Consider the following 27263-nt stretch of genomic DNA (forward strand, 5'->3'; position numbering starts at 1 on the left):
CTGCCTCCTCGCCCCCCAGCCCCTTCAGATGACCTGCTGTGGGCCACCTGTGCCCTGGGCAGGCCCTTCTCAGTCCTCGATTTCCCCATAAGATGTGGCCACACCTCCTTGCATCATATAAAGGTCAGCGCAGAGGAGACCTCAAAACTGCAGAGGACACTGCTGAGGACAAACCCTCGCGGGGGACCTCTGTCCTAGGAAAGGCAGCAACTGAGCTCAGACGGCGCTTTTGTAATAGACGATGACGTGCACACAGTGAGGGAGTCACCTGATTTAATTTTAAGAGCAAATACAGTAATTCACATGAGAACAAACACACTTTGCATTTACAACAAAAGCATATCATGTACTTAAGCCTGATGAGGCTGTATTTTGCACCTCGCCGTGACAAATTACTAGATAAAACACAGGAAATGACACTGAGACAGAAAACCAACATCTGAGTCAAAAAGACTCCTTTGCTGGAAACTGTGAAAAGCTGCCAGCTTCTCTGCACTGAGAACCCAGCCCTGGGGTCCCAACCAAGAGGAGGTGTTCAGGGTCGGCGCCTAGGCCACATGTTTATGGCAGAGGGTCAGGCTCCACCTTGCTGCTCCTACACTCGAGGCACGGAGTTCACCACTAGGCAGCATTTCCTAAGACATCACGTAAACAACACTAAGTGGACAGGTCACGTCACAACAACGAAGCCAGTCTGACTGCCCTACACTGCTGTGAGTAAAGCTGGCAACTCAGGACAAGCCCCATCAGATCCCAACTCTCTTCCCCTAAAACGGGGGTGGTGGTGGGGGTGGAGCTGTGAGCACAAGACACAGATAGTTCAGGTCTCACCAGGACTGGCAGCTCTCCCTGACATTTAATGTCACCCCTATATAAAATACTATCTTTTCAGATTACAGAGACAACTCCAGAGTTACAAGCCCTGCTGTGTTCTCATTAAGTACCCAGGAAAGGAGCAGCAGATGTCAGCCCTACTTTGCAGGCTGGAAAACAGGAGAGCAGTGTCGTGCAACTGAACCAGTGAGGGTGGCAGGCTGGGGGGGGGGGCTGCCGAGCAAATCTAAACACAATCCCAGCAGAACAGCCCTCACGACACACAGAGGAGCCAGATCTCACAGTTAAAGTAGATTAAAGCAGAGAAGCCCAACAACACTATCAAAGAGACGAATCCCCAGGGAAATCCATTTAATTATCACAGTCACATGGGTCACCCAACACCCGGGACACATGCGGACAGCATGAGGATGCAGAGCAGCATCAGGCGTGTGACACAGGAGCGGACAGGACACCGACACTGCACTGTTCACGCCTGGCTTGGGGGTGAGGAGCCAGGTTTGTAAACAGGAATCCCCACACCCCTGCCCTGTGCCTGCCTTTAATCCTGTCCTCGGACCCATGCAGCAGGCCATGCACAGAGAGACCGGTGAGTCCTGAGCTGCTGGAATCACATGCTCATCCCCCACACAAGCCTCGGCCTGGTCTTCAAAGGCTGGCGGGGACTTGGGCAGGGAGGGTGCCGGGCAGGCAGGAAGTGGAGCCACAAGAGGGATACCCAGGGCCCAGGCTCAGGACTCGGGACTCTAGGGAACATAGCAGTGCCATTTGCACCCCCATACCCCACCTGCAGCCTCACATACGCTTGTGCTGAGCGCCCCCAATCCTCCTGGGCCCCCGCCACCCAGAGATGATACCACCCCTTTAACAGCAAAGATGCAGAAGCTGACAGGACAGACCAGCAGCAAAATCCAGCCTCCGGCCAACCCCCACTGCTCTCCCCCCACCCCAAACCTGGGGCCGGCTAAGCACACCAAGTCCCGGGTCCAAGAAAACCACAGTACTAGGGAGGTGTCTGAAAGCACATGGCTCGACATGGTCGCATCTTCCCCATGGGAGACACTTGGCCAAACCCAGGCGAGGGTGACCAGTGGGGTCATAGGCAGGAGGGTGTGTCCACGCACCTCCTGGCCCCCGTGGCACCCAGGGTCTTACGCATCCTGGAGGCGGAGTCTGCAGAGGAAGGGGGCCCTGAAGGAGCCCAGGTACAGATGCCCGTCGTGCTCATGCGCCTCGCTCACGTAGGCAGCCACCTGCCCATCGGGGTCATGCAGGCTCCTGCGGAAAGCCCCACTGTCACTGAGCTCCAGGACGAGGCTGTGCCGACGCACAAACTTCACCACTGTCTCCTGGCTCAACAGCTGCAAGGAAAGCAGAGTGAGAGGCGGGGGGTAAGCGGCCATAGCCTGAGCAGATTGGACCTTGGGCCCGCGGGGAGCCCACAGGCCAGGCACCTTGGGTTTCGTCACCCACTGCATACACGCCACCCACCTGGCTCTGCTCCTTCTCCTGGCTGCTGGGCCACAGCCACGCCAGCAGCCCTCCTGCAGGCTGCTCCACATGGCGGTGTGGGTGCCTCTTTAAAAGGTCAGCCCCCACCCCCAAACAATTCAGTTGAGAAGTGGCTTGTGGGGCCAAGCACGGCAGATATGTGGAGGGCTGGCCCAGACCAGGGAGAAGGTGTGAGTCGGGGGAGAGGAGGGGTTTTTCTGCTGAGAAAGAGAGGGGCTAAGGCTCCAAGGTAGGGGACAGGGTCCTGCAGTGCAGGGGCCTGGCCCAACCTGGGGGCCTTGAGGGGAAAGGCAGACCCCTGCCCATGGCGGGGAGGAAAGAGGACCAGCGTGAGTGCCGGCGCCCTAGCCAGGGCCACGTGATGGGGGACAATGGTGACCGAATGGGACACTTGAGGCATCTGATCAAACAGGTATGAAGGGAACAGGACTCGGGCTTCTCACCGTCACAGAAAAAGCACAAACACGGAAGGTAAAGGAACTGGCATAAACCCTGTGGTAATGGACTGGAAGCAGAGATACCAGCCTCACTTAACAATTTCAGTTTAAACAAACGGACTAAGATACATAAACGTAGCTGTAAAGTCTGCACACAAACACATTCCCCAGCTCTGCCAAGCCCCACAGCAAGCACTCAGTAAAGTCCCCTTCCCGAAGGAACCAGGCTCCCTGGAGAAACAGCTGATCCCGGAGGACGGGACGGGAATGGGGAAAGGACAAGGGATCCAGGAAGCAGGACCCACTCCAGAAGGACAGAGACACATGCAAAGGTCACGGGGCCACATGGAAGGGGCTCCCACTGGCCATGGCCAGACAATGTGAACATTGAAACAAGTGATCATGGTAACAGGTTATAACCACTGATAAAAGACACCCTGGGATCATACCACGGCTATAGAAGCCTCCCCACAAAATACCTGGTACCTACAAACAGTAAAGAGTGACTTCACGGCAGGGGCCTGGCAGCCACTACTGATGAGGTGATGTATGCTGCAGAGACAGGTGACACCAGGCACCTCCCGACAGGACGCACTGAGGGCACGGGAGACACACAGCCTGAACCTGACCCGAGAACCACCAGGCGGGCCCACACAGGGACCCTCTGCAGCAGAGCTGACCTTGACCCCGAAGGCATGTCACTGCTGCGGCTCAGGTTCAGTCCCTGGCCAGGGAACTCTCACATGCCACAGGTGCAGCCAAAAGACATACATATATATCCAGACAAGGAAACCAGAAGAAAAAAAGGAATCAAAGGGCTCAACTGTTTAAACTGACATTTCAGACCTAAGAATAAACCATGTTTTAAAGAAGTCACGAAAAGTACTAAATATCACAAGCAGAACTAGACTTTTTAAGAGTTTTCAAAAAGGTCCAAAAAACCCATAATTAGACGCATTTTCATTTTGTTTTTTGAACTCAGTTTTCATAGTTACCTTAAAAATCATCCTTTTAAGATAAGGTCTCTGGGACAGGAAGTCCAACATGGAAAACCCAGGGTTGGGGCGGATGGTGGACATGCCCACCCAGTACCCCCCGGAACTGCTGGCTCGGATGTTGTCAGGGAATCCAGGCAAATTCTCCACGAACAGGTCGGCCCCTCCCTTCATCAGGCCAGACACGTAGAACCTGAAAAGTTCACCCAAGCAGGCGATGAGCAGCAGTCCCTCAGCTGATGCAAAAACCTCAGCTGAGCACCACATCTGTCTTAGACATCAATGTAAACATGTCCATCACGAACAGGGCACAGCTGCTTCAAGAGGCCCCGGGACCCTGGGACCCTGGGACCCTGGGCCCGGGAGAAGCAGATGCAGGAGGCAGGCAGAGCCGGGCCCATGGCAGAGAGAGGGGCTGGGAGTGCGGGAAGCACAGTAAGCGCTCAGTGAAGACGCACCAGGCCCGCGCCGCTCAAGAAGGCCGGGGCAGGGACAAGGAAGATGACTATCATCATCACAGGACCTGCTGGGTCCCAGACCCTGCAGCCCATATCTCCTGCCCACGGCTCCAGGGACACGTCAGCTCAGGTACCTCCGGATCCTCGCCATGGTCGTCTCTGCCACCAGGACAAAGTCCTCCGCAGGAGAGAGCTGCACCCCGTTGGGGAACTGCAAGTGGTCCAGCAAAACCTTCACCTCCTTGGTTTCGGTGTCATACTCCAGCAGGCTGTGGGTACCAAGGGTACAGGGTCACGCAGTGCGTCCAGCCCTGCTGAGCTGGAGCTCTGCTCCTGCCTGGGCCCTCAGGCCAGGGCCTGTGGAGGGACTTGGCCTCCCCAAAAGGGGCAGGGCCCCCGTCCTGTCCAGGACAGACCTAGGCACCCTCGTCCGCATGAGCCCTCGGTCAATTCTCCTCTGACCTGGGAGCTGGCTCAGCACCAGGGAGGCCCCTGTGGCTCCAGCCTGGCAGGAGGCCCCTTCAGAGGCTGTGAGCTCTCCCCCAGGTCCCTCACAGAGAGCCTGGCCCATTTTAGTTTCATTTCTCCAAAGAGAAAGTGAGAACATCTTGCTGTTTTGTTGTGTCCACCACCTGTTTCAGAAGATCCTCCCTTACAAGCCGAACACTCTGCTCAGACACACCCCGCAATTCCTGGACGTACGGCACCCTGCCTGCCAACAGCCTCCCTGAGCAGAAGGCCAGGAAGGAACACTCACCGCCCGTCATCTGTCCCCTCCATGACCAGAAGCAGGTAATCTCGTCTCTGCCATTTGCTGCTAGAATCTGTAAAATAAATCTTCCTCCCATCCCGAGTGACTGTCAGATCGTTCACGAAGGACAACTTCCTCCCCTCGATGGGTGTCTCCGAGGACAGCAGCAGTTTTACTTCACCTGGGGGGTGGGGGGGGAAGGACAGAAGGAAGAAGGGGAGACTTGCTTTGAACATGCATCTCAACAGTTGCAAAATATTAATCAGCCTGATTGATTTTAAAGGAAAAAAACCAAAGGACCTTCTCCACAGCCTGTCAGGAGATAAGTACCTTCCTCTAGTACAAATCAGTGTTTTCCCTTCTATCATCCATCAGGTGACTGACTTTTTTATTGTTGGTTTTTTGGGGGGTTTTTTTGGTCATTTTAGGGCCCCACCCGAGGCCAGGGATTGAACCTGCATCCTCAGCCAGATTCATTTCCGCTGAGCCACGACGGGAACTCCCTGACTTGACCTTTTTAGACGCGCTCCATTAATGGCAGAATCCTCCCTCTAAGGATAAGGAGCTTCTCCTTCATCAAGACCAACTGACTCAAAAATCTGTTAAGTCTTAAATTAAAAAGGAAATTTTCTTTTGCCTGAGAGAAATAGAAACGTGCCCCTCATCTGCTTTTAAATGAAGAAGCAGGAATAGTAGATCTTTTTAGACTGTAGCTCAAACACTCATGGGGCGCTCAGCTCTCCTCACTGCGATCCCACAAGAACGACCCCACGAGGCAGGCACTCCTGTCACCCACCCCACGGATGAGGACAGTGCGCACAGAGAGGAGAATTGGCACAGTCACACAGCCAGCACCCGGCAGAGGTGGCCACCCCACCCACGACAACACCCCTCCCACTCTCGAACCTCCCACTGAAGTGCACACGGCAAATAGCACAGCGCTGGCCAAGGTGCCTCCTGACGGGTGGGGAGAGAAAGAGGAGAAGGAGCGGGAGGAAAGGAAGGAAAGGAGAAGACAGAAAGCAAGCAGGAGACTAGGCGCAGAGACACAGAGAAGCACAGATAGGAAGAGGAGCCCAGCATCCTCAAAATGAGTCCTCTTGCGACATGGTGGCTCAGACAAAAGGCCAGGGGAGGGGAGGGTGGGGGCCGGAGGCGGCAGGAGTGAGGGCCACGCAGCATGAAGCGCGGGCTAGAGGCCGCAGGCAGTGCTGTTAGCACCAGCAGTGAGCCAGAAGCATCAGTCTCCAATAGTCAGGACTGAACAAATTCTACTAAATCCACTTGTAAATAAAGGCACATATTGTCTAAAAGATCTGAAATCACAGAAGGAAGCAAGTTACTGTCACCTACGTTTCCAGGGATTTACTTCAAACAGCCCTTTGTATGCATCAGCCACGAGAAGGGTGCCGTTGGGCCCCGCCCGGATGCCCAGGGGTCTCCCACAAGCAGGCTCGTCCTCTCGGGTTTCTGGGGAAACAGGGACAGAAAACTGTGGCTGGTCCAGGATCCTGCCTGTGCCCCCTCAGTGTCCACACGCCTCATCTACCCCATCCTAAACTGCATTGGGCTGCAGAAAAGAAAAAGGACCCACGGCATCTGAGACAGACTCGGCCCCGCAAGTCCTAAGGCCACGGCCCAGCGGGCCCAGAGGAACCACCCTGCACACAACTTGCAGCCGAGGGTCAGGGTCACATCAGCCTCCCGAGACTCAGACGGTCACTCAGGGACATTAGCAGATCAGGCCCTACTCCAGAATTCTCCAGAGCCTCAGGAGTGGGGTGTAAGCCCAGCAGCTGGACCTGAATGCTGGGCCCGTCCAGTGGCAGAGCAGGTCCCTCCTCCCGTCACAAAGGGAAAGCCACCACTTTACTCCAGAGACATTCTCCTGCTCTCCTACCGACACCTGTGGCAGAGCATACTTACTGCTTGGTACTCAATGCAGGGTGCTTGCTGCTGAGTGCCCTCTGAAGGGTACTTACTGCTGAGTGCTCACAGCAGGGTGCTCACTGAAGGGTGATTACTACAGGGTATTCACTGCAGGGTACTCACTGCAGGGCATGCACTGCAGAGGCACTTAGGGCCAAGTATGGAGTGGAAAAAAGCAGGTTAAATACCCAGATGTAGAGTATGATTCCATCACATAAAACCATGTGTGGGTGCGAGTATCCATGAACAGAAACAGGTCAGAAAAAGAAGACTCAGGTGGATTTTCACCTTCTTCTTCATGCTGTCCACATTTTCACCATAAAAATAAATCGTTTTTACAAAAACATTCTAGTTCTTAAAAAAGGGTAACTGATAAGTCTGTGGGCTGCCAGTTTTTAAACAGTGAGTTTCTAAAACCTGAGTGACCCAAGGGTATTTTCACTCTGGATGAATGGCTGAGGGTCCCAAGGGACTAACACGTGACCACATTTCAGCACCTGAGGGACAAAGCTGGCATCTCAAGTAGTGGTCCTGCAGACATAGGCCTCTGTGAGGTGGGGTGTGGGGTATATGGCCCAGCAGGGCCACGCTACAGCCCGGGGGGGTACTGCGACCAATGAGGGGTGGCAAATGAGGGGTTCTGGTGACGCCCAGGCCAGGTGGCCAGGCTCTCGGAGGACCTGACCTCTGGGCAACGCAATTCCTCCAGCACCTTCCCAAGTGGCTGGAGGAGATGCAGGTGCGGGGTCATGGACTTACTGCACGGGCCGGAGCCAAACCGGGCGATGGTCTCTACTTCACCATTTTCAAGTTTGACGACCCGGCCATCTGCTGTGCCAGTAAACAGCACATCTGTTTAAAGACAGGAAGGAACAGGGTGTTACTGGGTCAGCCTGGGAACTGTGCCCACACCAACTTCTCCAAAGAGACTGCCAGTCTGTGCTTTTTATCTCCAGAGAGGAAAGAGTGGTTCCAAAAATGAAGGCAGGTGGTGTCTAGGGACCAAAGTCATAACATGGGGCAATAACCCTGTGTGGAGGAGGGGAAACCACGTGGGCTTGACCCTGATGCTGGATCCAAGGCCACAGCAGACACCACTCAGGGGTAAAAACAGAATTTTCTACCCTCTGAGGAGCGGGACCCTCAGGCTGACGCTCAGCATCCAGGCTGTTCATGTCTGCCTCATGTCACATCTGCCTCTGAAGCCACTTATACCCAACCAAAGGGGAAGAACTACTAGGAAGACCCTCAGTGTAAAACTAAAGAAGATCAAGTGCTCACTTCAGAGGCATGTCCACCAGAACTGGAACCATGCAGTGGATAGCTTGGCCCTGGGCAAAGGTGATGGGCAAATTCATGAAATGCCCTCTGTTTTTAAATGTATACTGCAAACTCTAGGGCCACCACTACAAGATTTTAAAATAAGTATAACTGATATGCTAAGAAAGGGGAGAAAACAGAATCATATAAAATGCTCAACTGAAACTACAAATCAGGAGTTCCCGTTGTGGCTCAGCGGGTTAAGAACCAGACACAGGGAGTTCCCATTGTGGCAAAGTGGAAATGAACTGGACTGGTATCCATGAGGATGCAGGTTCGATCCCTGGCCTTGCTCAGTGGGTTAAGGACCCAGTGCTGCTGTGAGCTGTGGTGTAGGTCACAGACGTGACTCAGATCCCACATTGCTGTGGCTGTGGTGTAGGCTGGCAGCTGCAGCTCCAGTTCAACCCCTAGCTTGGGAACTTCCATATGCCACAGGTGCAGCCCTAAAAAGCCGAAAAAACCCTACAGTTAATAGCATACTTAATGCTGAAAATTAGATGCTTTCTCACTAAGTAACAAAGGATGTCTACTCTCACTGCTCCTTTATAATACAAAGTTCCAGCTAATAGAGTAAGACCAGAAAAGGACATAAAGGGAATACTTATTAGAAGCGAAGAACTAAAACTATCTTTGCTTATAGAAGACATGATTATCTGTGGAGAGAATCCTAAAGAATCAACAACAAAAAACTCCTAGAACTAGTAAGCAATCACAGCAACACTGCAGGATACAAAGATAATATACAAAAGTCAGTTTCCTATACACCAGAAATGAACAAGTGAAATTTGAAATTATAATCAGAATACACCAGCATCCAAAAGAAGGAAATATAACAAAATATGTACAAGGCCTAGGTGAGGAAAACCACGAAACTCTGATGACAGAAATCAAAGAACGAAATAAAGAGAGGGACAGTCCATGAACACGGATTGGAAGTTTCAACACTGTCAGGAGGTCACTTCTTCCTGACTGATTTATAGCTTCGAAGCAATCCTAATCACAACCCCAGCAGCTATGGTGCAAATAGCCACAACATGATTCTCATGTTTATATGAAGATGCAAAAGACCCAAAAGAACCAACATATTTTTTAAGAACAAAGTTAGAAGACAGACACTGCCTGACCCTGAGACTTCATGAAAAGGTGCAATCATCAAGGCCCTGCAGGAAAAGCAAAAGGAAAGACAAATGAATGGAGTAGAACAGAGCCCAGAAACAGATCCACATACACACACACAACCCCGCTCTGACAAAGAGGCAAAGGCAACACGATGAGTGCCTTTGCCCCTCTGCACTCTTCGACAAAGTGCTGGAATAACTGGACATCCGCATGCAAAAAACAAACCTAGAGACAGACACCCTTCACAAAATTAACTCTAAATGGGTCACAGACCTAAATGTAAAATGCAAAACTACGAAACTTCTACATGATAAAAAAGGAGAAAATTTAGTTGACTTTGGGTGTGGTGATGACATTTTAAATACACCACCAAAGACATGACCCATGAAAGAACTGATAAGCAACACTTCATTAAACCTAAACACTTCTGCTCTGAAAAAGACACCATCTAGTGAACAAGAAAAGCCAGACTGAGAGAAGACATTTGCAAGAGACACATCTGATAAAAGATTGTTATCCAAAATATACAAAGAACTGTTAAAACTCAACAATAAGAAAATTAACAATCTAATTTTAAAAATTGCCCAAAGACTGCAGAAGATACAAAGATGGCAAATAAGTCCACGAAAAGATGTTCTATGTGTCATCAGGGAAACGCAAATTAAAACAGCCATGACATACCTCTTCCTACCTATTAAAACGACCAAAATCTAGAACACTCGCAACACCAGATACAGGGAGGATGTGGAACAACAGGAACTCTCCTCCAGTGCTGACGGGAATTCAAAACAGGGCAGCCACTTTGGAAGACAGTTTGGTGGTTTCTTAGAAAACTAAACACAGTCTTATTACAAGATCCAGAAATTGTGCTCTTTGGTATTTACCCAAACAAGCTGAAAATATAAGCCCAAAAAATAACTTGCACATAGATGTTTATAGCAGGTTTATTTATATTTCCAAATCTTAGAAGCAACTAAAATATCCTCCAGTAGATGAATGGAAAAACATACTCGATACATCCAAACAATGGAATATTATTCGGCAATAAAAAGGAAAGAGGTACGAAACCATGAAAAGACATGGAGGAACCTCAGACGCACATCAGTGAGTGAAAGAAGTAAGTCTGAAGAAGCTACACACTGTATGATTCCAACTCTAAAACATTTGGAAAAGGCAAAACTATGGAGACAGAAAACAGATCAGTGGTTGCCAGGGGCTGGGGGCAGAGAGGGATGAAGAGATGGAGCACAGGGGATTTCGGGCAGCAGAAATTCTCTGTAAGACACTATAATGATGGATTCATGTCATTAAACATTTGTCCAACCACAGCACGTCCACACCACGAGGGAACCCTAAGGCAGACTATGGACTCGGGTGACCACGTGGCAGTAGAGGTCATCAACTATAACAAATGCACCACCTGGTGGGGGATGTTGATGGCAGGCCAGCAGTGCCTTCCCCTCAGTTTTGCTGTGAACCCAAAACTGCTCTACAACATCAAGTTTATTAAAAAAAAAAAAAAATTAAAAGGACATTAATGGGTGCCTCCTCCCTTGTCAGCAGCAGGGTGTCTGGGGCCTTCGTGGGATTCATACCTGCAGAAATGTCACAAAGATAAGCAGCTCCTTTAAGAGAGAAAGGGGAGGCGTAATGACAGAGTAAGATGAGGCAGCAGGCCAAGTGGAAAAGACAAGAAAAGCATTCTCTGAGAGAGTGGAAAAAAAAAAAAAAAGTCACTTGAACTCCTCGAAGTTCCAGCTTTAAATATCAATACTGGATTTTTTAACCCAAAACACCAGATTTGTGCTATTAATAAACATCGATGTCTTTTAAAGAGAAATATGCATCTCTATCACTACATGCCCACCCTTCTTGAGTGATTCTGACTCTGCCAGGCAGACAGCAACAGCCAACTACAGAAATGCCCAGCACAAGGGTAGACAAAGCTGGGCTAGGGAAGGGAGGCACAGCCTGAGGGGCCTTCAGGGCAAAGCAGAAGCACCAGCACATGGCCACACATGCCCACAACTGCTGCACTTGGAGGCCCACGTAGATAGCAGGGAAATCCTCATGCCACTTTAGCAATTTTTCATTAATTCTACTTGTTGATTCCTAGGCTTAATTCTCATCCTAACAGACAGAAAAGGCCTGTTGCAGGTTGCTACAGACTCAGGAATTAGAACCACACCATTATTCTGGTTGTTAGGTTTGGGCAAGAGTGAAGCAGATGGTTACCTTTAAGTGTACCCACCAAAGTGAGCTTTAAAAACAAAAGTAGAGGAGTTTCCGTTGTGGCTTAGCAGTAACGAACCCAATGAGTATCCATGAGGATGCCAGTTTGATCCCTGGCCTCGCTCGATGGGTTAAGGACCCAGTGTTGCCATGAGCTGTGGTGTATGTCACAGACTCAGCTCAGATCCCACAATGCTGTGGCTGTGGTGTAGGCCGGCAGCTGCAGCTCCAATTCGACCCCTAGCCTGGGAACCTCCATGTGCCGTGGGTGCAGCTCTAGGAACACACACACACACAAAAATAGCAATACTGAGAATGGGTCCTGTTGTTTTCAAAAGTGAGATCTACAGAAAAACAATCCACCCCAGGAAATAACATCGTGTCCAGTGACATCCACCATGATGAGCTAAACATCAACACGCACATTTTCCCTTTCTCCTCTCACTCGAAAGGGTCTGACGATTTGAGCAGAAGACAGTGCTTCACAGACATGAACTCAACACCACCCAGCATAAAAGTCCTGCAACTTGGAGAGGCGAGAGGCCCCCATGGGCACCTGCTGGACATGCACCTGCTCATCACAACCAGGAAGCACACTGCCTCCCTGCCACCCACCCCAGGCAGCAGACGACGCCTCGTCCAGGCCTCTACTTACCCCCGATATTTGCTATGGACTCTGGCCCAATGAGCTGATTTTCAAACAGCCTTTCCGCCTCTCGTAACTTCGTATTTGGTTGCAGGACACCAAGCAAGAGAGGGGGTTCTTTGAGGCTGTAAAATAATGCAATTACAGGAATTTGTCTGTAAAAATACAGGACAAAAGCATTAACCAAGGACCTACACGAGTAACTCCCTGTTCTTTGGTTAAGCTGGCACATTCCAGTAACATCCTCTGTGGCTAGAAGCACAAGCTAAGAAAAAAACTTTCTAGGATATCAGGAAAAGTCCCAGCACAAATTAGAACTGAAAACATAAATGTGGCTGGTGGAAAACTGAGGTGTTCTCCTGACTCCGCCCCACTGGCCAACCCCCCTCATCTCCACCCCCAACCCCAATCACACAGCCTGGCGCTCCTTCCCCTCTGGCCACCCAGCTGGCCAAGTCCAACTGAGATGGAGGAGTGGCATCCACACTTCACAGTGACAGTCCTGCCTCCTGCCCCGCTGAGGACAGAAGATAGCTGGGCCTGGCATCACTGCCCAAGCAGCCCATCACCCGCACAGGCACACACTGCCTCCCTCCTGTCACCATCTGTCACTCGCCTGGCTCCCTCTGTGGCCTGGACCCCTCCCCTCATGCAGAAGTGGCTCCACAAGCTCCGCCCTCTCAGTCCACAGGCAAGTACGCAGCTTTTCGCAGTCCATCACCAAATTCTGCGGATGCCGCCTGCCAGTCAGGTCTTCTGCTGACACCCTGGTCCAAGCCACCATCTTCCCTCCCCGCCTCCCCTTATCCCTACAGCCTGCCCTCAACCCAGCAGCCCCTGAGCCCTGTGAAACAGACCACGGCAGCCACCTCTCAGAGCCAAGGCCCCCAGGAGCCAAGATCCTCCGCCCCCACCCCCTTTACTCGGCACTCCCCGTTGGTCCTGTGGGCACCTGGCATCTCCCACCCTAAGTCCACTGTTCCTCCTGGTCACCTTCTCAGTGAGGCCTACACCGAGCATCCAATCTAACATTCATACTACCCCCAAAAACCCAGATTTCGTTTATAGCACTTTTCAGCTCCTCACCCTTGCGTTGTCTGCCTGTCCCCACAGGAACACCCAGGGTCAGGGATGTGTCTGTGTTTTTCACTGTTGTATAAGGAACACCAAGCACACATGAGGCTCCCAGTGAGCCCTGTGGGAGGGAGGGGGGAGGCAGGAGGAAGGGAAGGGGGAGGGAAGGATCGGGGAGGGGGAGAGTACCAGAGGGGGAGAACCTAGGTGGGGGTTGGCGGTGTGGGAGAAGCGCAAAGCTCGTCGCTGCCTGCAGCCCCTGTTCAGACCCAGCACAACTCCCAATTACGGCTTTCTCCCTGCTTTTCAAAAGCACTCTCTTGGTTTAACTAAGGAGCTTTATTTCCAAAGGGGGAGAGCAGAACCATGACCTGCCACACACCTGGGCTCAAGTCTGCCCAGGGAGGTCACACCTCCAGAGGCACAAGGATATGTGGAGACAGAACCACAGACAAGCACAAAGTGGGAGGAGGAGGCTCTCCAAGCTTCAAGCCTCCCCTCCACGCGTGGACACCACCTGCTCCCTACCCCCAGGAGTCCTCAGGGAACTTCCCCAAGGGGCCTGAGCAATCTCCGTGGGGACAAGAGAAAACTCACAGAAAACGCAAAGGATGGGTAGCAAGGGCCACAGGGACCATGCAGCCAGCGACTCCTGTTCCTGTTACCTCGTGCTGACTCACTCACCTTAATCGTGAGGCTCCTGCTCAGTGTCCAACTTCATCCTGTTTCTCCCCATGGTCCTACCTGATCAGGACCATTCCTTACTCTCCCTTCTGAGATCGGACCTATGCAATGTCCCTGCCGACTGTCAGCTGTGAACGCTACACAATGTGCGGTGAGGACACAGACCGTGGTCAGCGGTCACTACGGCCTCCACCCCACCCCTGTGGAGGACTCAGCTTCCATCCAGAAAGGAACAGAAATGTTATTTTTCATTAAAGGATAGGACTTTTTGTCATGTTTAAAACATATTTTTCAGTTAATGTAAAATTTAACATAAAAAACAAAGTAGGGTTTTAAAGATGAGATTCTGTGGCTGTGATCTTTTAAACCAACAGGAACAGTAATTCCTCTAGCAGCTGAAAGCTATTACCACTACTGTCAAAAGTATGCATTTTATTACTAGGGTGAGACCAGAAAACTCGAAGATAATAAATAATAGCAACAGAGCTCTATGGTCATCAGGGATGCAAGGAGCAAATAAAAACACAAAAATGAAACTCCCAGAGGGGACCTGCACGGGAGAGGACAGTGCCCCTGCCCCACTTCAGGGGAGACCTGCAGGGAAGGCGACAGTGCCCCCACCCCAAGGCAAGGAGAGAGACCGGGACCCTCAGAAATGCTCAGGAAGCCCTTTGACCCCGACCCCTCCACACAGGTGGAAGGCACAGGCGGACACCCCCTGCACGAGGACCACTAAGCCGATGTGCACTTCCTACACTCGGGCCAACCACGTGCCCACACTTCCGCACTCCCACCTCTCCGTGTGCGAAGTGCGCCCTGACTGACCCAGACAACACCCTCCAGGAACCAGGATGTCATGTGTGTCATGTCTACCCGTCTCCCATCTCCCTGACAAGGGAAAGGAGGCCTCTGTGCACAGCAGGGTCTGGCAAAGTCAGCGACCTTCCTGGTGACTCTGCTTCCCTAAGCACTGCCACCAACTGCACAGCAACGCACCCAGGGAGGCGGCCCCTGTCCCACATGACCCTGGTCTGTCTGTCTGTCCTGAGTCCTCAGATCTCCTGGAGGCAGACCCCCACCCCCAGCACCTCCAGCATCTGGACTGCATGTCTTGCCCCATGCCAGGTCCCCCTTCCTTGCTCCTTCTGCTCTGAGCAGTTTTAAAGAGGCCCTTTTCACTCTAGTCATCAGCTCGTTTCCCCAACCTCACCTCACCGTCCCCACCCTGCCTGCCAGCCCTCTGCCTTGCCCTGGTTTGGGGGCCAGTCATTCCCTAAATGTGAGCCCAGGAGAGGCACCATCAGCCACGCTGGCAGCTCTGGTTTCTCCTCCCCCCGGCGCAAAGACTGTGCGCGCACACAGACACACACACACACACACACACACACACACCTGGGCGCAAAGACTGTGCGCGCACACAGACACACACACAGACACACACACACACACACACACACACACACACACACCCGACCTGGCCCCCCTCCAGTCTGTCAGGACTACACACACACACACTATTCTCCTCCCCCGGGCGCAAAGACTGTGCGCGCACACAGACACACAGACACACACACACACACCCCCGACCTGGCCCCCCTCCAGTCTGTCAGGACTACACACCTATCCCCTACCCCCCTGAATCCCATCACCACTCTTCCCACAGGAAACCACCTCTGCCAAGATCAAAGGTCATCAGTCACAGGAGCTCCAACCCTCCCCCCACAGAAGCTGGGGCCTCTCCTCTCCCCAAAGCCAGCTCCCAGCCCAGGTTTTGATCCCCAGCTGTGGACACAATCCACACTCCCGCCCGGCCATCGGATTATCCAAAAAGGCTGGCAGTCTCTATCTGGGGTGGACTGGGCCACTCGTGTCTACACCCTGAGGCAGTTGCAAGAGCTCCCCACACCGTGTCACAGGAGCCCCTTGGAGAGGTCACCCAACACCCCACCCACTATGAAGCCTCAACCTGCACTCACCAAACACCACCATGTCACTCAGCTCTACCTGTTCTGTTCCCTCTGTGCTGAGACGTTCCCTTCTGTCTGAGGTCATTAAGCCTCAGATGGACTACTGCACAGTAAACTTCAGGCAGCTTCACCAGCCTGGGAGGTTTCGGGGGGAAATAGGAACTTACTGAACCAGCCTGCACAGTCCTCGATGCCGTAAATGTCACCCCAAGAGGAACCTGGCTCTGTGTAACTATAACTACAAGTGCCAATACACTCACAGGACCCTGAGGTACACACCATTTTTTCACGTTATTACCCACAGATCCCCACAGATGAAGGACCGCTTAGGAAAAAATGAACAGCAACTACAAGGCTTATCAAAAAATCAGTTACTGATAAAACTTAAGGCAACTGAAACGTAACCTTCATGCTTTTGCCACTTCAAATGAATTCACCTTAATCATCTCTAATGCTCAAGCTTCTCTGGTCTGGGCTGCTTCTGGGTTTTGGCTTTGGTTTGTACAGTTTGGTTTTTGAAACAGTAACATGGATAATACCAGGCACATATTGTGTAACATTTAATTCAACACAAAACAGAGGAGGGACTAAAGAAATCACAAATCTCATTTCTCATGATAGTATACCCTTTCAGGCCACACTGGTTTATGACTGAGAAGCTGTCTCGGTGCATTTATTTTATCTAATCAGGCCGCCCCCTGCCGAATAGCTCACCTGAGTGGCTGCGGGTCTATGGGGGAGTCCAGCAGCAGCATGGCTCCGAGCAGGGGGAGGACGAGGGACACGGCCAGCATCAGGAACGTGGCACGGAACACTCTGCCGCTAAAGGAGCTGCGGAGACAAAGCACATGGAGGCCCCGCAGGCTGAAGGCCTGGCCGTCGCCCTGGCCAAAGGGCAGTCCGCTTGCTAGGACAGTAAACACCGCCGTGCTCTTTTGTTAACCCGTCTGGGACACCTTCTCAGTTGTAGCCATGTCTCAGTCCCAGAGCAGAGGCTGAAAGTGGGAGAACCCACGGACTCAAGGGCAGTGATGGGACAGAGCACGGGCCACAGGAAGACGGAGTCAAAGCGGCAGCACTCACCACCTGGTGCCCCCTGAGGGCTTTGGTGTGTGGCTAAAGAGGCAAATCCACGAAAGGGGTGGAAGCAGACGTCCTGCACGTGTCCAGCCCCCAGCCACTGTGGGCTTCACACCTCCAAGAGCTCCAAGGGAAGCCCCCTCTGTCCCCAGACCAAAGGACAGAGATGGACAGTGGACCTACAGTCACAGCTCCAGGCCGTCACTGCAAAGGCTGCAAGGAGCCCTGTTAGCATCCCATGACCCTGAGCCAAGCATGGGGACAGGTGACTGACAGGGACTGCCATCTCCTGCAAACAACCCCGTGTACACCCATTCGCCCCTGGGCCTGGGGGCCTGTGAAGCCTCCTGCTTAGAAACAAACTGCACAGGATCGCTAGTTGCACTATGAGTATTCAAACTCCCTCAACACTTGAAATCGAGTTAACTTGTATCAAATTAAGATCATGAACTCCTAGGGTGGAGAATCTTTCTAACAAAAAAGTTGAGTAGAAAAAAAAAAAAAAAAGGACTCACACCTAACAAACCAACTTGACTTAAGGAAATGTTTCATTTGACTTTTGACAATATGCTCTCTACGTAGAATGCAGAATATGGGGGCCTGGGCGCCAGCCCCAGCTTTCCCACCCATAGCCACGCCCCCTCAGGCGAGCCCTTGCACCCAGAATCCACAGCTCCCCATGGCTCCCCACTCCCCAGGGCTTGGGGCAGTGTAATCTCAAAAGCCCTGCCTAGTTCTGAACACGCATAATAAATAAATAAAGCAGAAAATAAATCATTCTGCTTCTACTGGGGGTAGGTGGAAATCAAAGAGAGTGGCCCCTTTAAGACACATGGACAGCACACTGGAGTGCTTGAATCCTGCCCCTTGTTTGTGGGAGGAAAAGACCATCCCCAGAGCTGCCAGGAGGATGGGGTGCTGCTTTAACAAAGTCCGAAAAACGTGGGAACAGCTCCAGCATCAACCTGTGGGTGGAGGAGAAAAGAATTTTGAGGAGCAGGATAGAAAGGTCTAGATTTCCTTGAACTGACTATTGTTGGCATTATGGATGGTGTAGATTCTGCTGGCAAGGGCTCAGGACAAAACGAGGACAAACTGTCACATGGAAGGCACTGCTGGAGAGGCCTCAGGAGGGCACCAGGCCAAGGACCGGAACTGGGGGAGAGCAGACCTTGTCTCGGGGCGGCCAAGAGCTGGGCAGGGCTATGTCCTGCAGGGAGGGGACAACACTTCTGTGCCTGATGAGCCCAGATACTGCCAAGCAGAACCTTCACACACAGGGCACAGAGCTGACATTTGACACTCCCCCTCTGCCAATGAGGATCCCGTCTTGTGCCTAGTCCCTTTTTTTTTTTTTTTCTGTCTTTTTGCCATTTCTTGGGCCGCTCCCGCGGCATATAGAGGTTCCCAGGCTAGGGGTCCAATCGGAGCTGTAGCCACCGGCCTACACCAGAGCCACAGCAACGCCAGATCCAAGCCGCGTCTGCAACCTACACCACAGCTCACGGCAACGCCGGATCGTTAACCCACTGAGCAAGGGCAGGGACCGAACCCGCAACCTCATGGTTCCTAGTCGGATTCGTTAACCACTGCGCCACGACGGGAACTCCCTATTCCCCTTCTAATAACCTCTGGGTGAGTCTGTTCCCAGCCCCCTCCTCACACGGGGCTAAGGACATGGGTTCTGTAGGCAAGAGGCCCATCACCGGGAAAGCAGGTGGTCCAGGTGCCCAGGCCCAGTGGAGAGACGAAGGCTCCAGCAGAGGACAGGCAGCCCCCACCTGTCTCCAAACCCCAGGGCCACGCAGCCTCCTTCTTTTTTTTTTTTTTTTTTTAATTAATTTATTTTTTTTTCCCACTGTACAGCAAGGGGATCAAGTTATCCTTACATGTATACATTTTTCCCCCACCATTTGTTCTGTTTCAATATGAGTATCTAGACAGTTCTCAATGCTACTCAGTAGGATCTCCTTGCAAATCTATTCTAAGTTGTGTCTGATAAGCTCAAGCTCCTGATCCCTCCCACTCCCTCCCTCTCCCATCCCGGCAGCCACAAGTCTATTTTCCAAGTCCATGATTTTCTTTTCTATGGAGATGTTCATTTGTGCTGGATTGTGCTTAGATTCCAGTTATAAGTGATATCATATGGTATTTGTCTTTGTCTTTCTGACTCATTTCACTCAGTATGAAATTCTCTAGTTCCATCCATGTTGCTGCAAATGGCATTATGTCATTCTTTTTTATGGCTGAGTAGTATTCCATTGTGTATATATACCACATCTTCCTAATCCAATCATTTGTCAATGAACATTTGGGTTGTTTCCATGTCCTGGCTATTGTGGATAGATAGTGCTGCAATGAACATGCAGGTGCATGTGTCTCTTTTAAGTAGAGTTTTGTCCAGATATATGCCCAAGAGTGGGATTGCGGGGTCATATGGAAGTTCTATGTATAGATTTCTAAGGTATCTCCAAACTGTTCTCCATAGTGGCTGTACCAGTTTCCATTCCCACCAACAGTGCAGGCGGGTTCCCTTTTCTCCACAGCCCCTCCAGCACTTGCTATTTGCGGACTTATTAATGATGGCCATTCTGACTGGTGTGAGGTGGTATCTCATGGTAGTTTTGATTTGCATTTCTCTTATAATCAGCGATGTTGAGCATTTTTTCATGTGTTTGTTGGCCATCTGTATATCTTCCTTGGAGAACAGTCTATTCAGGTCTTTTGCCCATTTTTCCATTGGTTGATTGGCTTTTTTGCTGTTGAGTTATATAAGTTGCTTATATATTCTAGAGATTAAGCCCTTGTCCATTGCATCATTTGACACTATTTTCTCCCATTCTGTAAGTTGTCTTTTTGGTTTCCTTTGCTGTGCAAAAGCTTTTCAGTCTGATTAGGTCCCATGGGTTTATTTTTGCTCTTATTTCTATTGTTTTGGGAGACTGACCTGAGAAAATATTCATGATGTTTATGTCAGAGAGTGTTTTGCCTATGTTCTCTTCTAGGAGTTTGATGGTGTCCTGTCGTATATTTAAGTCTTTCAGCCATTTGGAGTTTATTTTTGTGCATGGTGTGAGGGTGTGTTCTAGTTTCATTGCTTTGCATGCAGCTGTCCAGGTTTCCCAGCAATGCTTGCTGAATAGACTTTCTTTTTCCCATTTTATGTTCTTGCCTCCCTTGTCAAAGATTAATTGACCATAGGTGTCAGGGTTTATTTCCGGGTTCTCTATTCTGTTTCACTGGTCTGTCTGTTTTGATACCAGTACCACGCTGTTTTGATGACTGTGGCTTTGTAGTATTTCTTGAAGTCTGGGAGAGTTATGCCTCCTGCTTGGTTTTTGTTTCTCAGGATTGCTTTGGCGATTCTGGGTCTTTTGTGGTTCCATATAAATGTTTGGATTGTTTGTTCTAGTTCTGCGAAAAATGTCATGGGTAATTTGATAGGGATTGCATTGAATCTGTAGATTGCTTTGGGTAGTATGGCCATTTTTACAATATTGATTTTTCCAATCCATGAACATGGAATATCTTTCCATTTCTTTACATCTTCTTTGATTTCTTTGATTAAAGTTTTATAGTTCTCAGCATATAGGTCCTTTACCTCCTTGGTCAGGTGTATTCTGAGGTATTTGATTTTGTGAGGTGCAATTTTAATAGGTATTATATTTTTGTATTCCTGTTCTAATATTTCATTGCTGGTATACAGAAATGCGACTGACTTCTGAATGTTAATCTTATAGCCTGCTACTTTGCTGAATTTATTAATCAGTTCAAGTAGTTTTTGGGTTGAGTCCTTAGGGTTTTCTATGTATAGTATCATGTCGTCTGTGCACAGTGACAGTTTTATCTCTTCCTATATGGATACCTTTTATTTCTTCTGTTTGTCTAATTGCTGTGGCTAGGACTTCCAAAACTATGCTGAATAGCAGTGGTGAGAGTGGCAGCCTCCTTCTAACGCAACTGACTCAGGTGGCCAGGGTAAAAGAACGGAGAACATGATGAGCACACATGGCACAGACCAGCTGTGACCAGACGGGACTGCAGGCAAGAACAGCCTGGAGGTCTGCAGGGAGCAAGGGCCCAGAAGAGGGTGATGGCGATGACAGTGAAGGACAGGCAGAATGGCGTCATTCTGCTCAACAAGGGAAGTGGGCAAGGGCACCCGGCCACTGCCCGAAGGACTAGACCGAGGGCCGAGTCTGATCTGAAGTCACCCAGGACAGGACGGGAGAGGGCGCCCGGACCTGGAGCCCTCAGAGTCTTCCAGCCAGCACCGTGGTGTGGCCTGTGTGCTGCAGTGGGCAGGCACCTGCCCCCTTCTCGCTCAGTACCACAAATGCCACCCACTCGCTCATCTCAACAGACATGTGGGCGAGAGTGGAGATGGGAGTGGTTACTTACCGGAAACAAGGTGTTACAGAAAAAATTGTGAAACCAGAGAGTTTCACAATATTAACATCACTGTTCACTCTGAGTGGTTAATTTTGTGTTTTGTGAATTTTACCTCAGAAAATGTTAACAGTGACAAAAAGGTTCTTAACTTAGACTACAGTGAGGGCTGTAAATCTCTCTGAATATAGTAAAACCCCTGAATTGGACATTCTAAACTGGCGAATGATGGTGTGGGAGTGACCTCTCAACAAAGATGTCAAAAAAAGAAAACAAAGCCAGTGACCAACTCCGCAAACCTGTCTGGAGGTGGGAAAGCATCACCCAGGACTTCCTTAGGTGCCATCTGTCACCATGGAAACAGCAGGAGATGTTTGCAGGGCACAGGGCAGGAAGGGCTGGGTCCTGTGCTCCTTCTAAAAGCAAAGTCCCCAAGAGCAGGCTACAAAACACTGCACGAACCCTTCCATAGGGCCCAACAAAGGACAGGTGTCCTTCAAGGGGGCTGATGTGACCCCCTTCCCCCAGGATAGGTGCAGCCCCTCAAGGGAAGCCACCTGGTGCAATCTCAGCAGCAAAAACAGGGACAGTGGCCAAAGCACCCCTTCACCTTTCCCTGCCCAATATGACTGCGCATGAAACAGCTCCCTCCTGACCTTCTCAGACCCCTGCACTGCGACCTGCTCTCCCATACCCCCCACATCTGTAAGTCTCCCTGAGCAACCTGATTCAGAGCTCCCAGCAGCCTCTTGAGGAGCTGGTTGCTCCTTCCCACAACGGTGAGACCGAGGAGTCCAGCCAAGACAGAAAGCGCCTGCGTACAGCTGGAAAGGCAACCAGAACTCGGGCAAGGACCTGTGTCCATGTGGTCCATCCTTGACGGGGACCCAGCCAGCACCCCTTATGATCAGAGCACAAAGAGCTAGAGGGGAATCTGGAGGCCACCCAGGGGGCTATAAACAAGGCCTGAGAGTCTGGCAGGTTCAAGCTCCCAGTTGTTCCTGACCTGCAGCTGGATGGCTGCACATCACCAGCCTGAGGCAACCCCCTCCTCTGGGAAAGAAGTTAGTCCATCACATCTGGCTAGTGCCAGCCAGCCCCAAGTTCTGTACAGTGTCAAGTTTTAGAAAGGGCTCACACAGAAGAGCCAAAGACGTGTAGGGCTGTTTACTTTCTCATTGCAGGTGACCCATCAGCTCAAAAGGCTCATCAGCACCCAACTCCAATTTTACGTATCCAATTACTTTAAAAATAGTCCAAAAAGGAGTTCCCTTGTGGCACAACAGAAATGCATCTGACTAGCATCCACATGGATGCGGCTTCCATCCCTGGCCTCTCTCAGTGGGTTAAGGATCCAGCACTGCAGTGAGCTGTTGTTGCAAATGTGGCTCTGATCCCACATTGCTGTGGATGTGGTGTAGGACGTCAGCTGTAGCTCCCATTTGACCCCTAGCCTGGGAATTTCCACATGCTGCAGGTGCAGCCCTAAAAAGAACAACAACAACAAAATAGCCCAAACAAGCAAATGTTCAGCCATTTAGAGCCTGCCTGCTTTGTACACTCCGTAAACCTCACTGCACAGCTGCTACCCCTCACCCACACACAGTTAACCACCTCCACAGGTGCAGGCAGGCCTCTGGGAGTAGGGTCAAGTTCCCGCCCTCCACATGTCCTAGTCCAGACAAGCCCTGGCCAGGCAGTGACACCCATGGAGAAGGTGCAGCAGGGCCGAGCAGAGGATGGGTGGCTCCAAGTGACGAGCCGGGAGAAACCCCTGGCCAAGGAAACAAAGGACTCAAGCTCTGGCTCAGGACTGAAGAGCACGGGCTTTTAGCCCCTCCTAACCCCCACGCAGAAGGCTAAGGCAGTAAGTAAGGGGAAGCTGCCAGAACAGACCCCTGGGCCCTAAGGGTGGCCCACAGGGGCTGCAGCACAGGGTACTTCCCATCCCCAACCCCCCAGGGACCTCAGCGCTGGGCCCGGGAGCACAGCACCCTTGACCTCTCACCTCTCCTCACTGAGCCGACCCCTAGCCTTTGAGAACACCCCAGAGGGTGGGGCTGTAGAACATTCTGGTTGTTTCAGCCCTTGTCAGAGTCCCCATAAAATGTGGGGCCCAGGACTCAAGGCAAACCATAAACTGTCACTAAATAAAATGGCTTCAGTTGCCAAAACTGAAAAATAGAGGACTTTCCATAAAAACCTGGGTTTCCAGCTTCTCTTGAAAAGTTGTGAGCTCCAGCCCCAAGGCTTCAGGGCGACTTGTCCACAGCCCTCGGACCAGCTGCTGGAAGAACCAGGGCCGTGCTCCCCTGGCACCTGAGCCAGTACACAGGTCCTCATAGTGCATGCTCCAAACACACTTATTTCAGCCCAAGGTTCATAACTTTTTGGCAGGCCCACCTCCCTGGCAGCTCCTGCAATTCAGAGTCAACTACAATTCTGTCCCTCCTCCATGTCACTCAAACAGCAGGCCCTCCATTTATCATAACCATTTTCAGTGCCTAAGAGCTGAAAGTGCTCATCCTACTCTCTTGCCCAATCTATGCTGACACATCCCGAAAGACCAGCAATCGCCCTCCCAGGGGCCACTAGGAAACCAACTGCTTTGCCCAACCTCTACACCTGCATTTGAAACTTCCTACGGCCTCCAAAGCAAGAGAGCGAGCACAGTGATGCAACAGGACTGCCTACTGTTAGCTCAGCCACAAATGAGGAAATCCTGGGACTGCACCAGCCAAATGTGAAGGGCCTCGAGTCAAGGACTCAAATCCTGCCCAACAGGCTCTGGGAGGTCAAAAAAGACCTGCAACTTTCACTGAAAATCTGCTACGCCCAAATCCACAGAACAGAATCCCAGGTGCCAAGGTGATTCTGGGAGCCTGAGGGTCACACAAAACAGCCCTGTCCTTTCAAGTGACTGCACCATACATTTGTTCGCTTTTCATATTCCTTTAAACTGGGGCTCCTACGTTGTAGGCATCTTTGCTTCAGCACCGAAAACAAATATAAAACAAGGTAAAACAGCAATCTGAAAACACACACACAGGAAAAGTGCTGAGAAAACTCCAGATTGCTGGCTCCTCACAACCTGGTGAATTGACAGCCCCAGCTGTTTTTCCACACTGCCTCCCTTACGCCTCAGTCTTAAAGAGGAAAAAGGAAAACAGACCTAAAAGATTTTTAATTAGACTAAAATCCTTTAGAGGTTTATTGAAAAAGCAGAGATAAGTTTTCAACTCTTCACTCCTAAGTAGTTACATATGGATATTAAACAGCTGTTCTCTCTTCCAAAACAAAAGGGTTACAATCACTCTGTCAATAAAGTTTCTAAACCATGTGGGGAAACTGATGCCAGATAACTCATGACAAGCCTGCGCTGAGGTAAGAACACTCAGCGCATCTACAAGCCACAATGAATGAAAGCTTACAGCTCAGCTACAGAAACTCAAGAGCTCTGGCATAAAATCTTATTTCCAAAGCACAGTTTTAAAAATAGGCTTCCCATTGTCCAGCTGCCAATTCTGTCCTTCTTTCATTTTTTCATGTCTCTTGTGACTTGATTCTTCTGTAACTTTACAGAAATCGTGTCACAACCTCACCAGTAAAACAGAGCTAAGACCATCTTTCATGCCAAGAGTCAGGAGACTGAGCAAGGTATCGCTAGGTGTCCCTTCCACTAAAACTACTGCCCTGCTTCTGTTAACACCCTTCCAGGCTTGCTTCATTCTGTTTAGCGGGTCAAGTTTACTCTATAGTTATCCTGTTTCTACTTCCTCCAGATTCTTCTACTTTCCCACCATACACAAAGCCCTCCTGTCAGGGTGAACCCTCAACTTTCAAGGTAATTAAGACGACAAACAGATGAACTCCTAGAAACCTCCACAAAGGAAATTAAAATTGAATCACTGAATGATAAAAATAAGGGGGAAAAAACCAAAGAATTACAATATAAATCTAAGAAGGAAGCTGGATAACAAGATCTCTCTTTGAGAGAGACTGTTACAAAGACACAGACTAGGATCAAAGAAGAGAAAAAACAAAACACAGGAAAGCCAAGAAAATGTCTTAAATAAATAGTGCAGAAGGCCCCCAGGGAAAGACCAGCAGCAGGTGAGAACTTAGGACTAACCCTGCCATTGAGGAAGAAATCCCCACAGAGAAAGTGAAAAACAAGTGAATTAACTCTGCTCCTTGCCCTGAGGCCTGGAGCACCCCACACACACACACCCCAAAACAGGTCTCCTCCGGTGCTCTCTGCCCTGCAGGTCCCAACAGACAGGCTTGGGCCAGCTGTTCCCGACTCCTGGGTACTAGAGTATGGCAATGTCCTGTTTGAAGTCTCTGGAGCACAGCACTGCCAGTCCATGCATGTTTGTTTTAAAGGCTCCTCAGTTATCAGCAGATGATTTCACAACACCCACAGTCAAAAGAGTGACCAATTTGTCCTGGTTTGCCCGGGGTTGGCACTGAAAGTTCTACATCCTTAAAACCTCTGAGTCCAAGGCAAACTGGGATGGCTGGTCCTCCTACAGTAAGGACTGTACGTGGAGCCTATTTCCAACCCTTCCTCTGGCCCCAGGACTCATATTACTGAAAAATCCTGTCAATGGCATTTCTAGAGCCAACACTCCTCTCTGCTATGGTGCTCCTTCAAACGTGTTCATCTTATTATCGTCAGTGAATAAATTCAGTCTTCCTTGGCAAAAACTGTCCTGCATTCAGTATACACCACCCCCAGTGGCACCTCAGAAAATACTGCCAATAGTTCTAATAACATGTAAGTCAATCAGTTCCACCCTTTAAATTCGGTCTATGTGGGCCCTCTTGCCCCTTAAAAAAAAAAAAAAAAAAAATTCAAAGTTACCACACTCAGGGCACGAAGCTAAAAAGAGAATTTTAATACTTTCCAAGGCTTAGGCTTCAGTTTTTAACTAACAAAGCAAAGCACATTTAAACTCCGGAAGGCTGGGAGAAGAAGAGGAGGCCAAAGGCCAGGGATTTCTTGTATTAGGCACCGATACTACAGCGCCCTCGGCATCTCCGACCCTACTGGGAAAACGTGCAAGGCTGGACTCTCACAGAAACTGTCCACACGTCCCCTCTGCTCGCGGCTCTTTCTGAAGACGCGGCGAGAAAGGCAGGTGCGGAAGCCGTTCTCCGCGCGCCCCGGGCGGCTCCGCGGGCGTCCCTGAGGGAAAGTGCAACCGGGCCGGGGGCAAGGGGGCCCGGGGGCTGGGCAGTGACGCGGCGACCGGCCGAAAGGCCGCAGGTGCACGCGCGGCAGGAACCCGCTTCCTCCCTTGAAGAGAGGCAGCCAGGGATTAAGCGAGGCGTTCGCCACGGTCGCTGCCTCGGAGTCAGGCCCCGCTCCGAGCCCAGCCTACCTGCCGTCCTTGGCCTCTGGGGCCCGGCCGTCATCCGTGACCACCTGCGGCCGCAGGGGCCGGCGCTGCCGCAGCCCATCCGCCTCGCTCATGGTACCAGTGGGACTGCTACCCGAGGGCCGCGCCGCCCGCCTCCTACCCGGCGCACGGAAGTGACGCAGAAGGCCCCACCTCCCCAGGAGAGCGCGGAAGTGACGAGAGTCCAGCCCCTTCCGGCCGCCAGGGCGGGCGCGGCTGCGAGGCACTTCCCGGCAAGTTTGCTCCCGCACACTTTGCAGCCAGCGGCCTTTGGGGCCAGGGCAGCAGTGTTCTCGACCCCGGCCCTTCACGTCCTGTCCGACCGCGGCGCGGTGCCCACGCCGGCAGAAGGGACGTGGCCCCCACTAGGGGGCTGTTTCTGAACCGATGGGGTTACGGGAAAAGGGCCGCCGCCCATGTTCGCCTTT

At 51.1% G+C, this 27263-nt stretch overlaps 1 protein-coding gene across 3 annotated transcripts; it reads right to left on the reverse strand.

Annotated features, from left to right (window-relative positions):
• Nucleotides 1-256: 256 nt before the first annotated feature.
• On the reverse strand, nt 257-26963 carry APMAP (adipocyte plasma membrane associated protein). 3 transcript variants are annotated; one of them, XM_001927087.8, is made up of 9 exons: nt 26818-26963; nt 16676-16792; nt 12246-12361; nt 7676-7768; nt 6341-6457; nt 4994-5168; nt 4371-4505; nt 3779-3971; nt 257-2195 (listed from the first exon to the last, which is right to left on the reverse strand). In XM_001927087.8, exons 1-9 carry the CDS (start codon nt 26907-26909, stop codon nt 1986-1988), a joined length of 1248 nt encoding a protein of 415 aa, XP_001927122.3. In that variant the 5' UTR covers nt 26910-26963; the 3' UTR covers nt 257-1985. The 3 variants fall into 3 exon arrangements, with proteins under 3 accessions (XP_001927122.3, XP_084859485.1, XP_084859486.1); XM_085003359.1 differs by having other exon boundaries at nt 12246-15386; nt 15565-16792; XM_085003360.1 differs by lacking the exons at nt 6341-6457; nt 7676-7768.
• Between the last annotated feature and the right edge of the window lie 300 nt (nt 26964-27263).

This window comes from Sus scrofa, chromosome 17, assembly GCF_054392235.1.
Source record: "Sus scrofa isolate SSC_HxYL_T2T_F1_AM1 chromosome 17, Sscrofa_HxYL_maternal_Yorkshire_Landrace_v2.0, whole genome shotgun sequence".
Taxonomy (NCBI): domain Eukaryota; kingdom Metazoa; phylum Chordata; class Mammalia; order Artiodactyla; family Suidae; genus Sus; species Sus scrofa.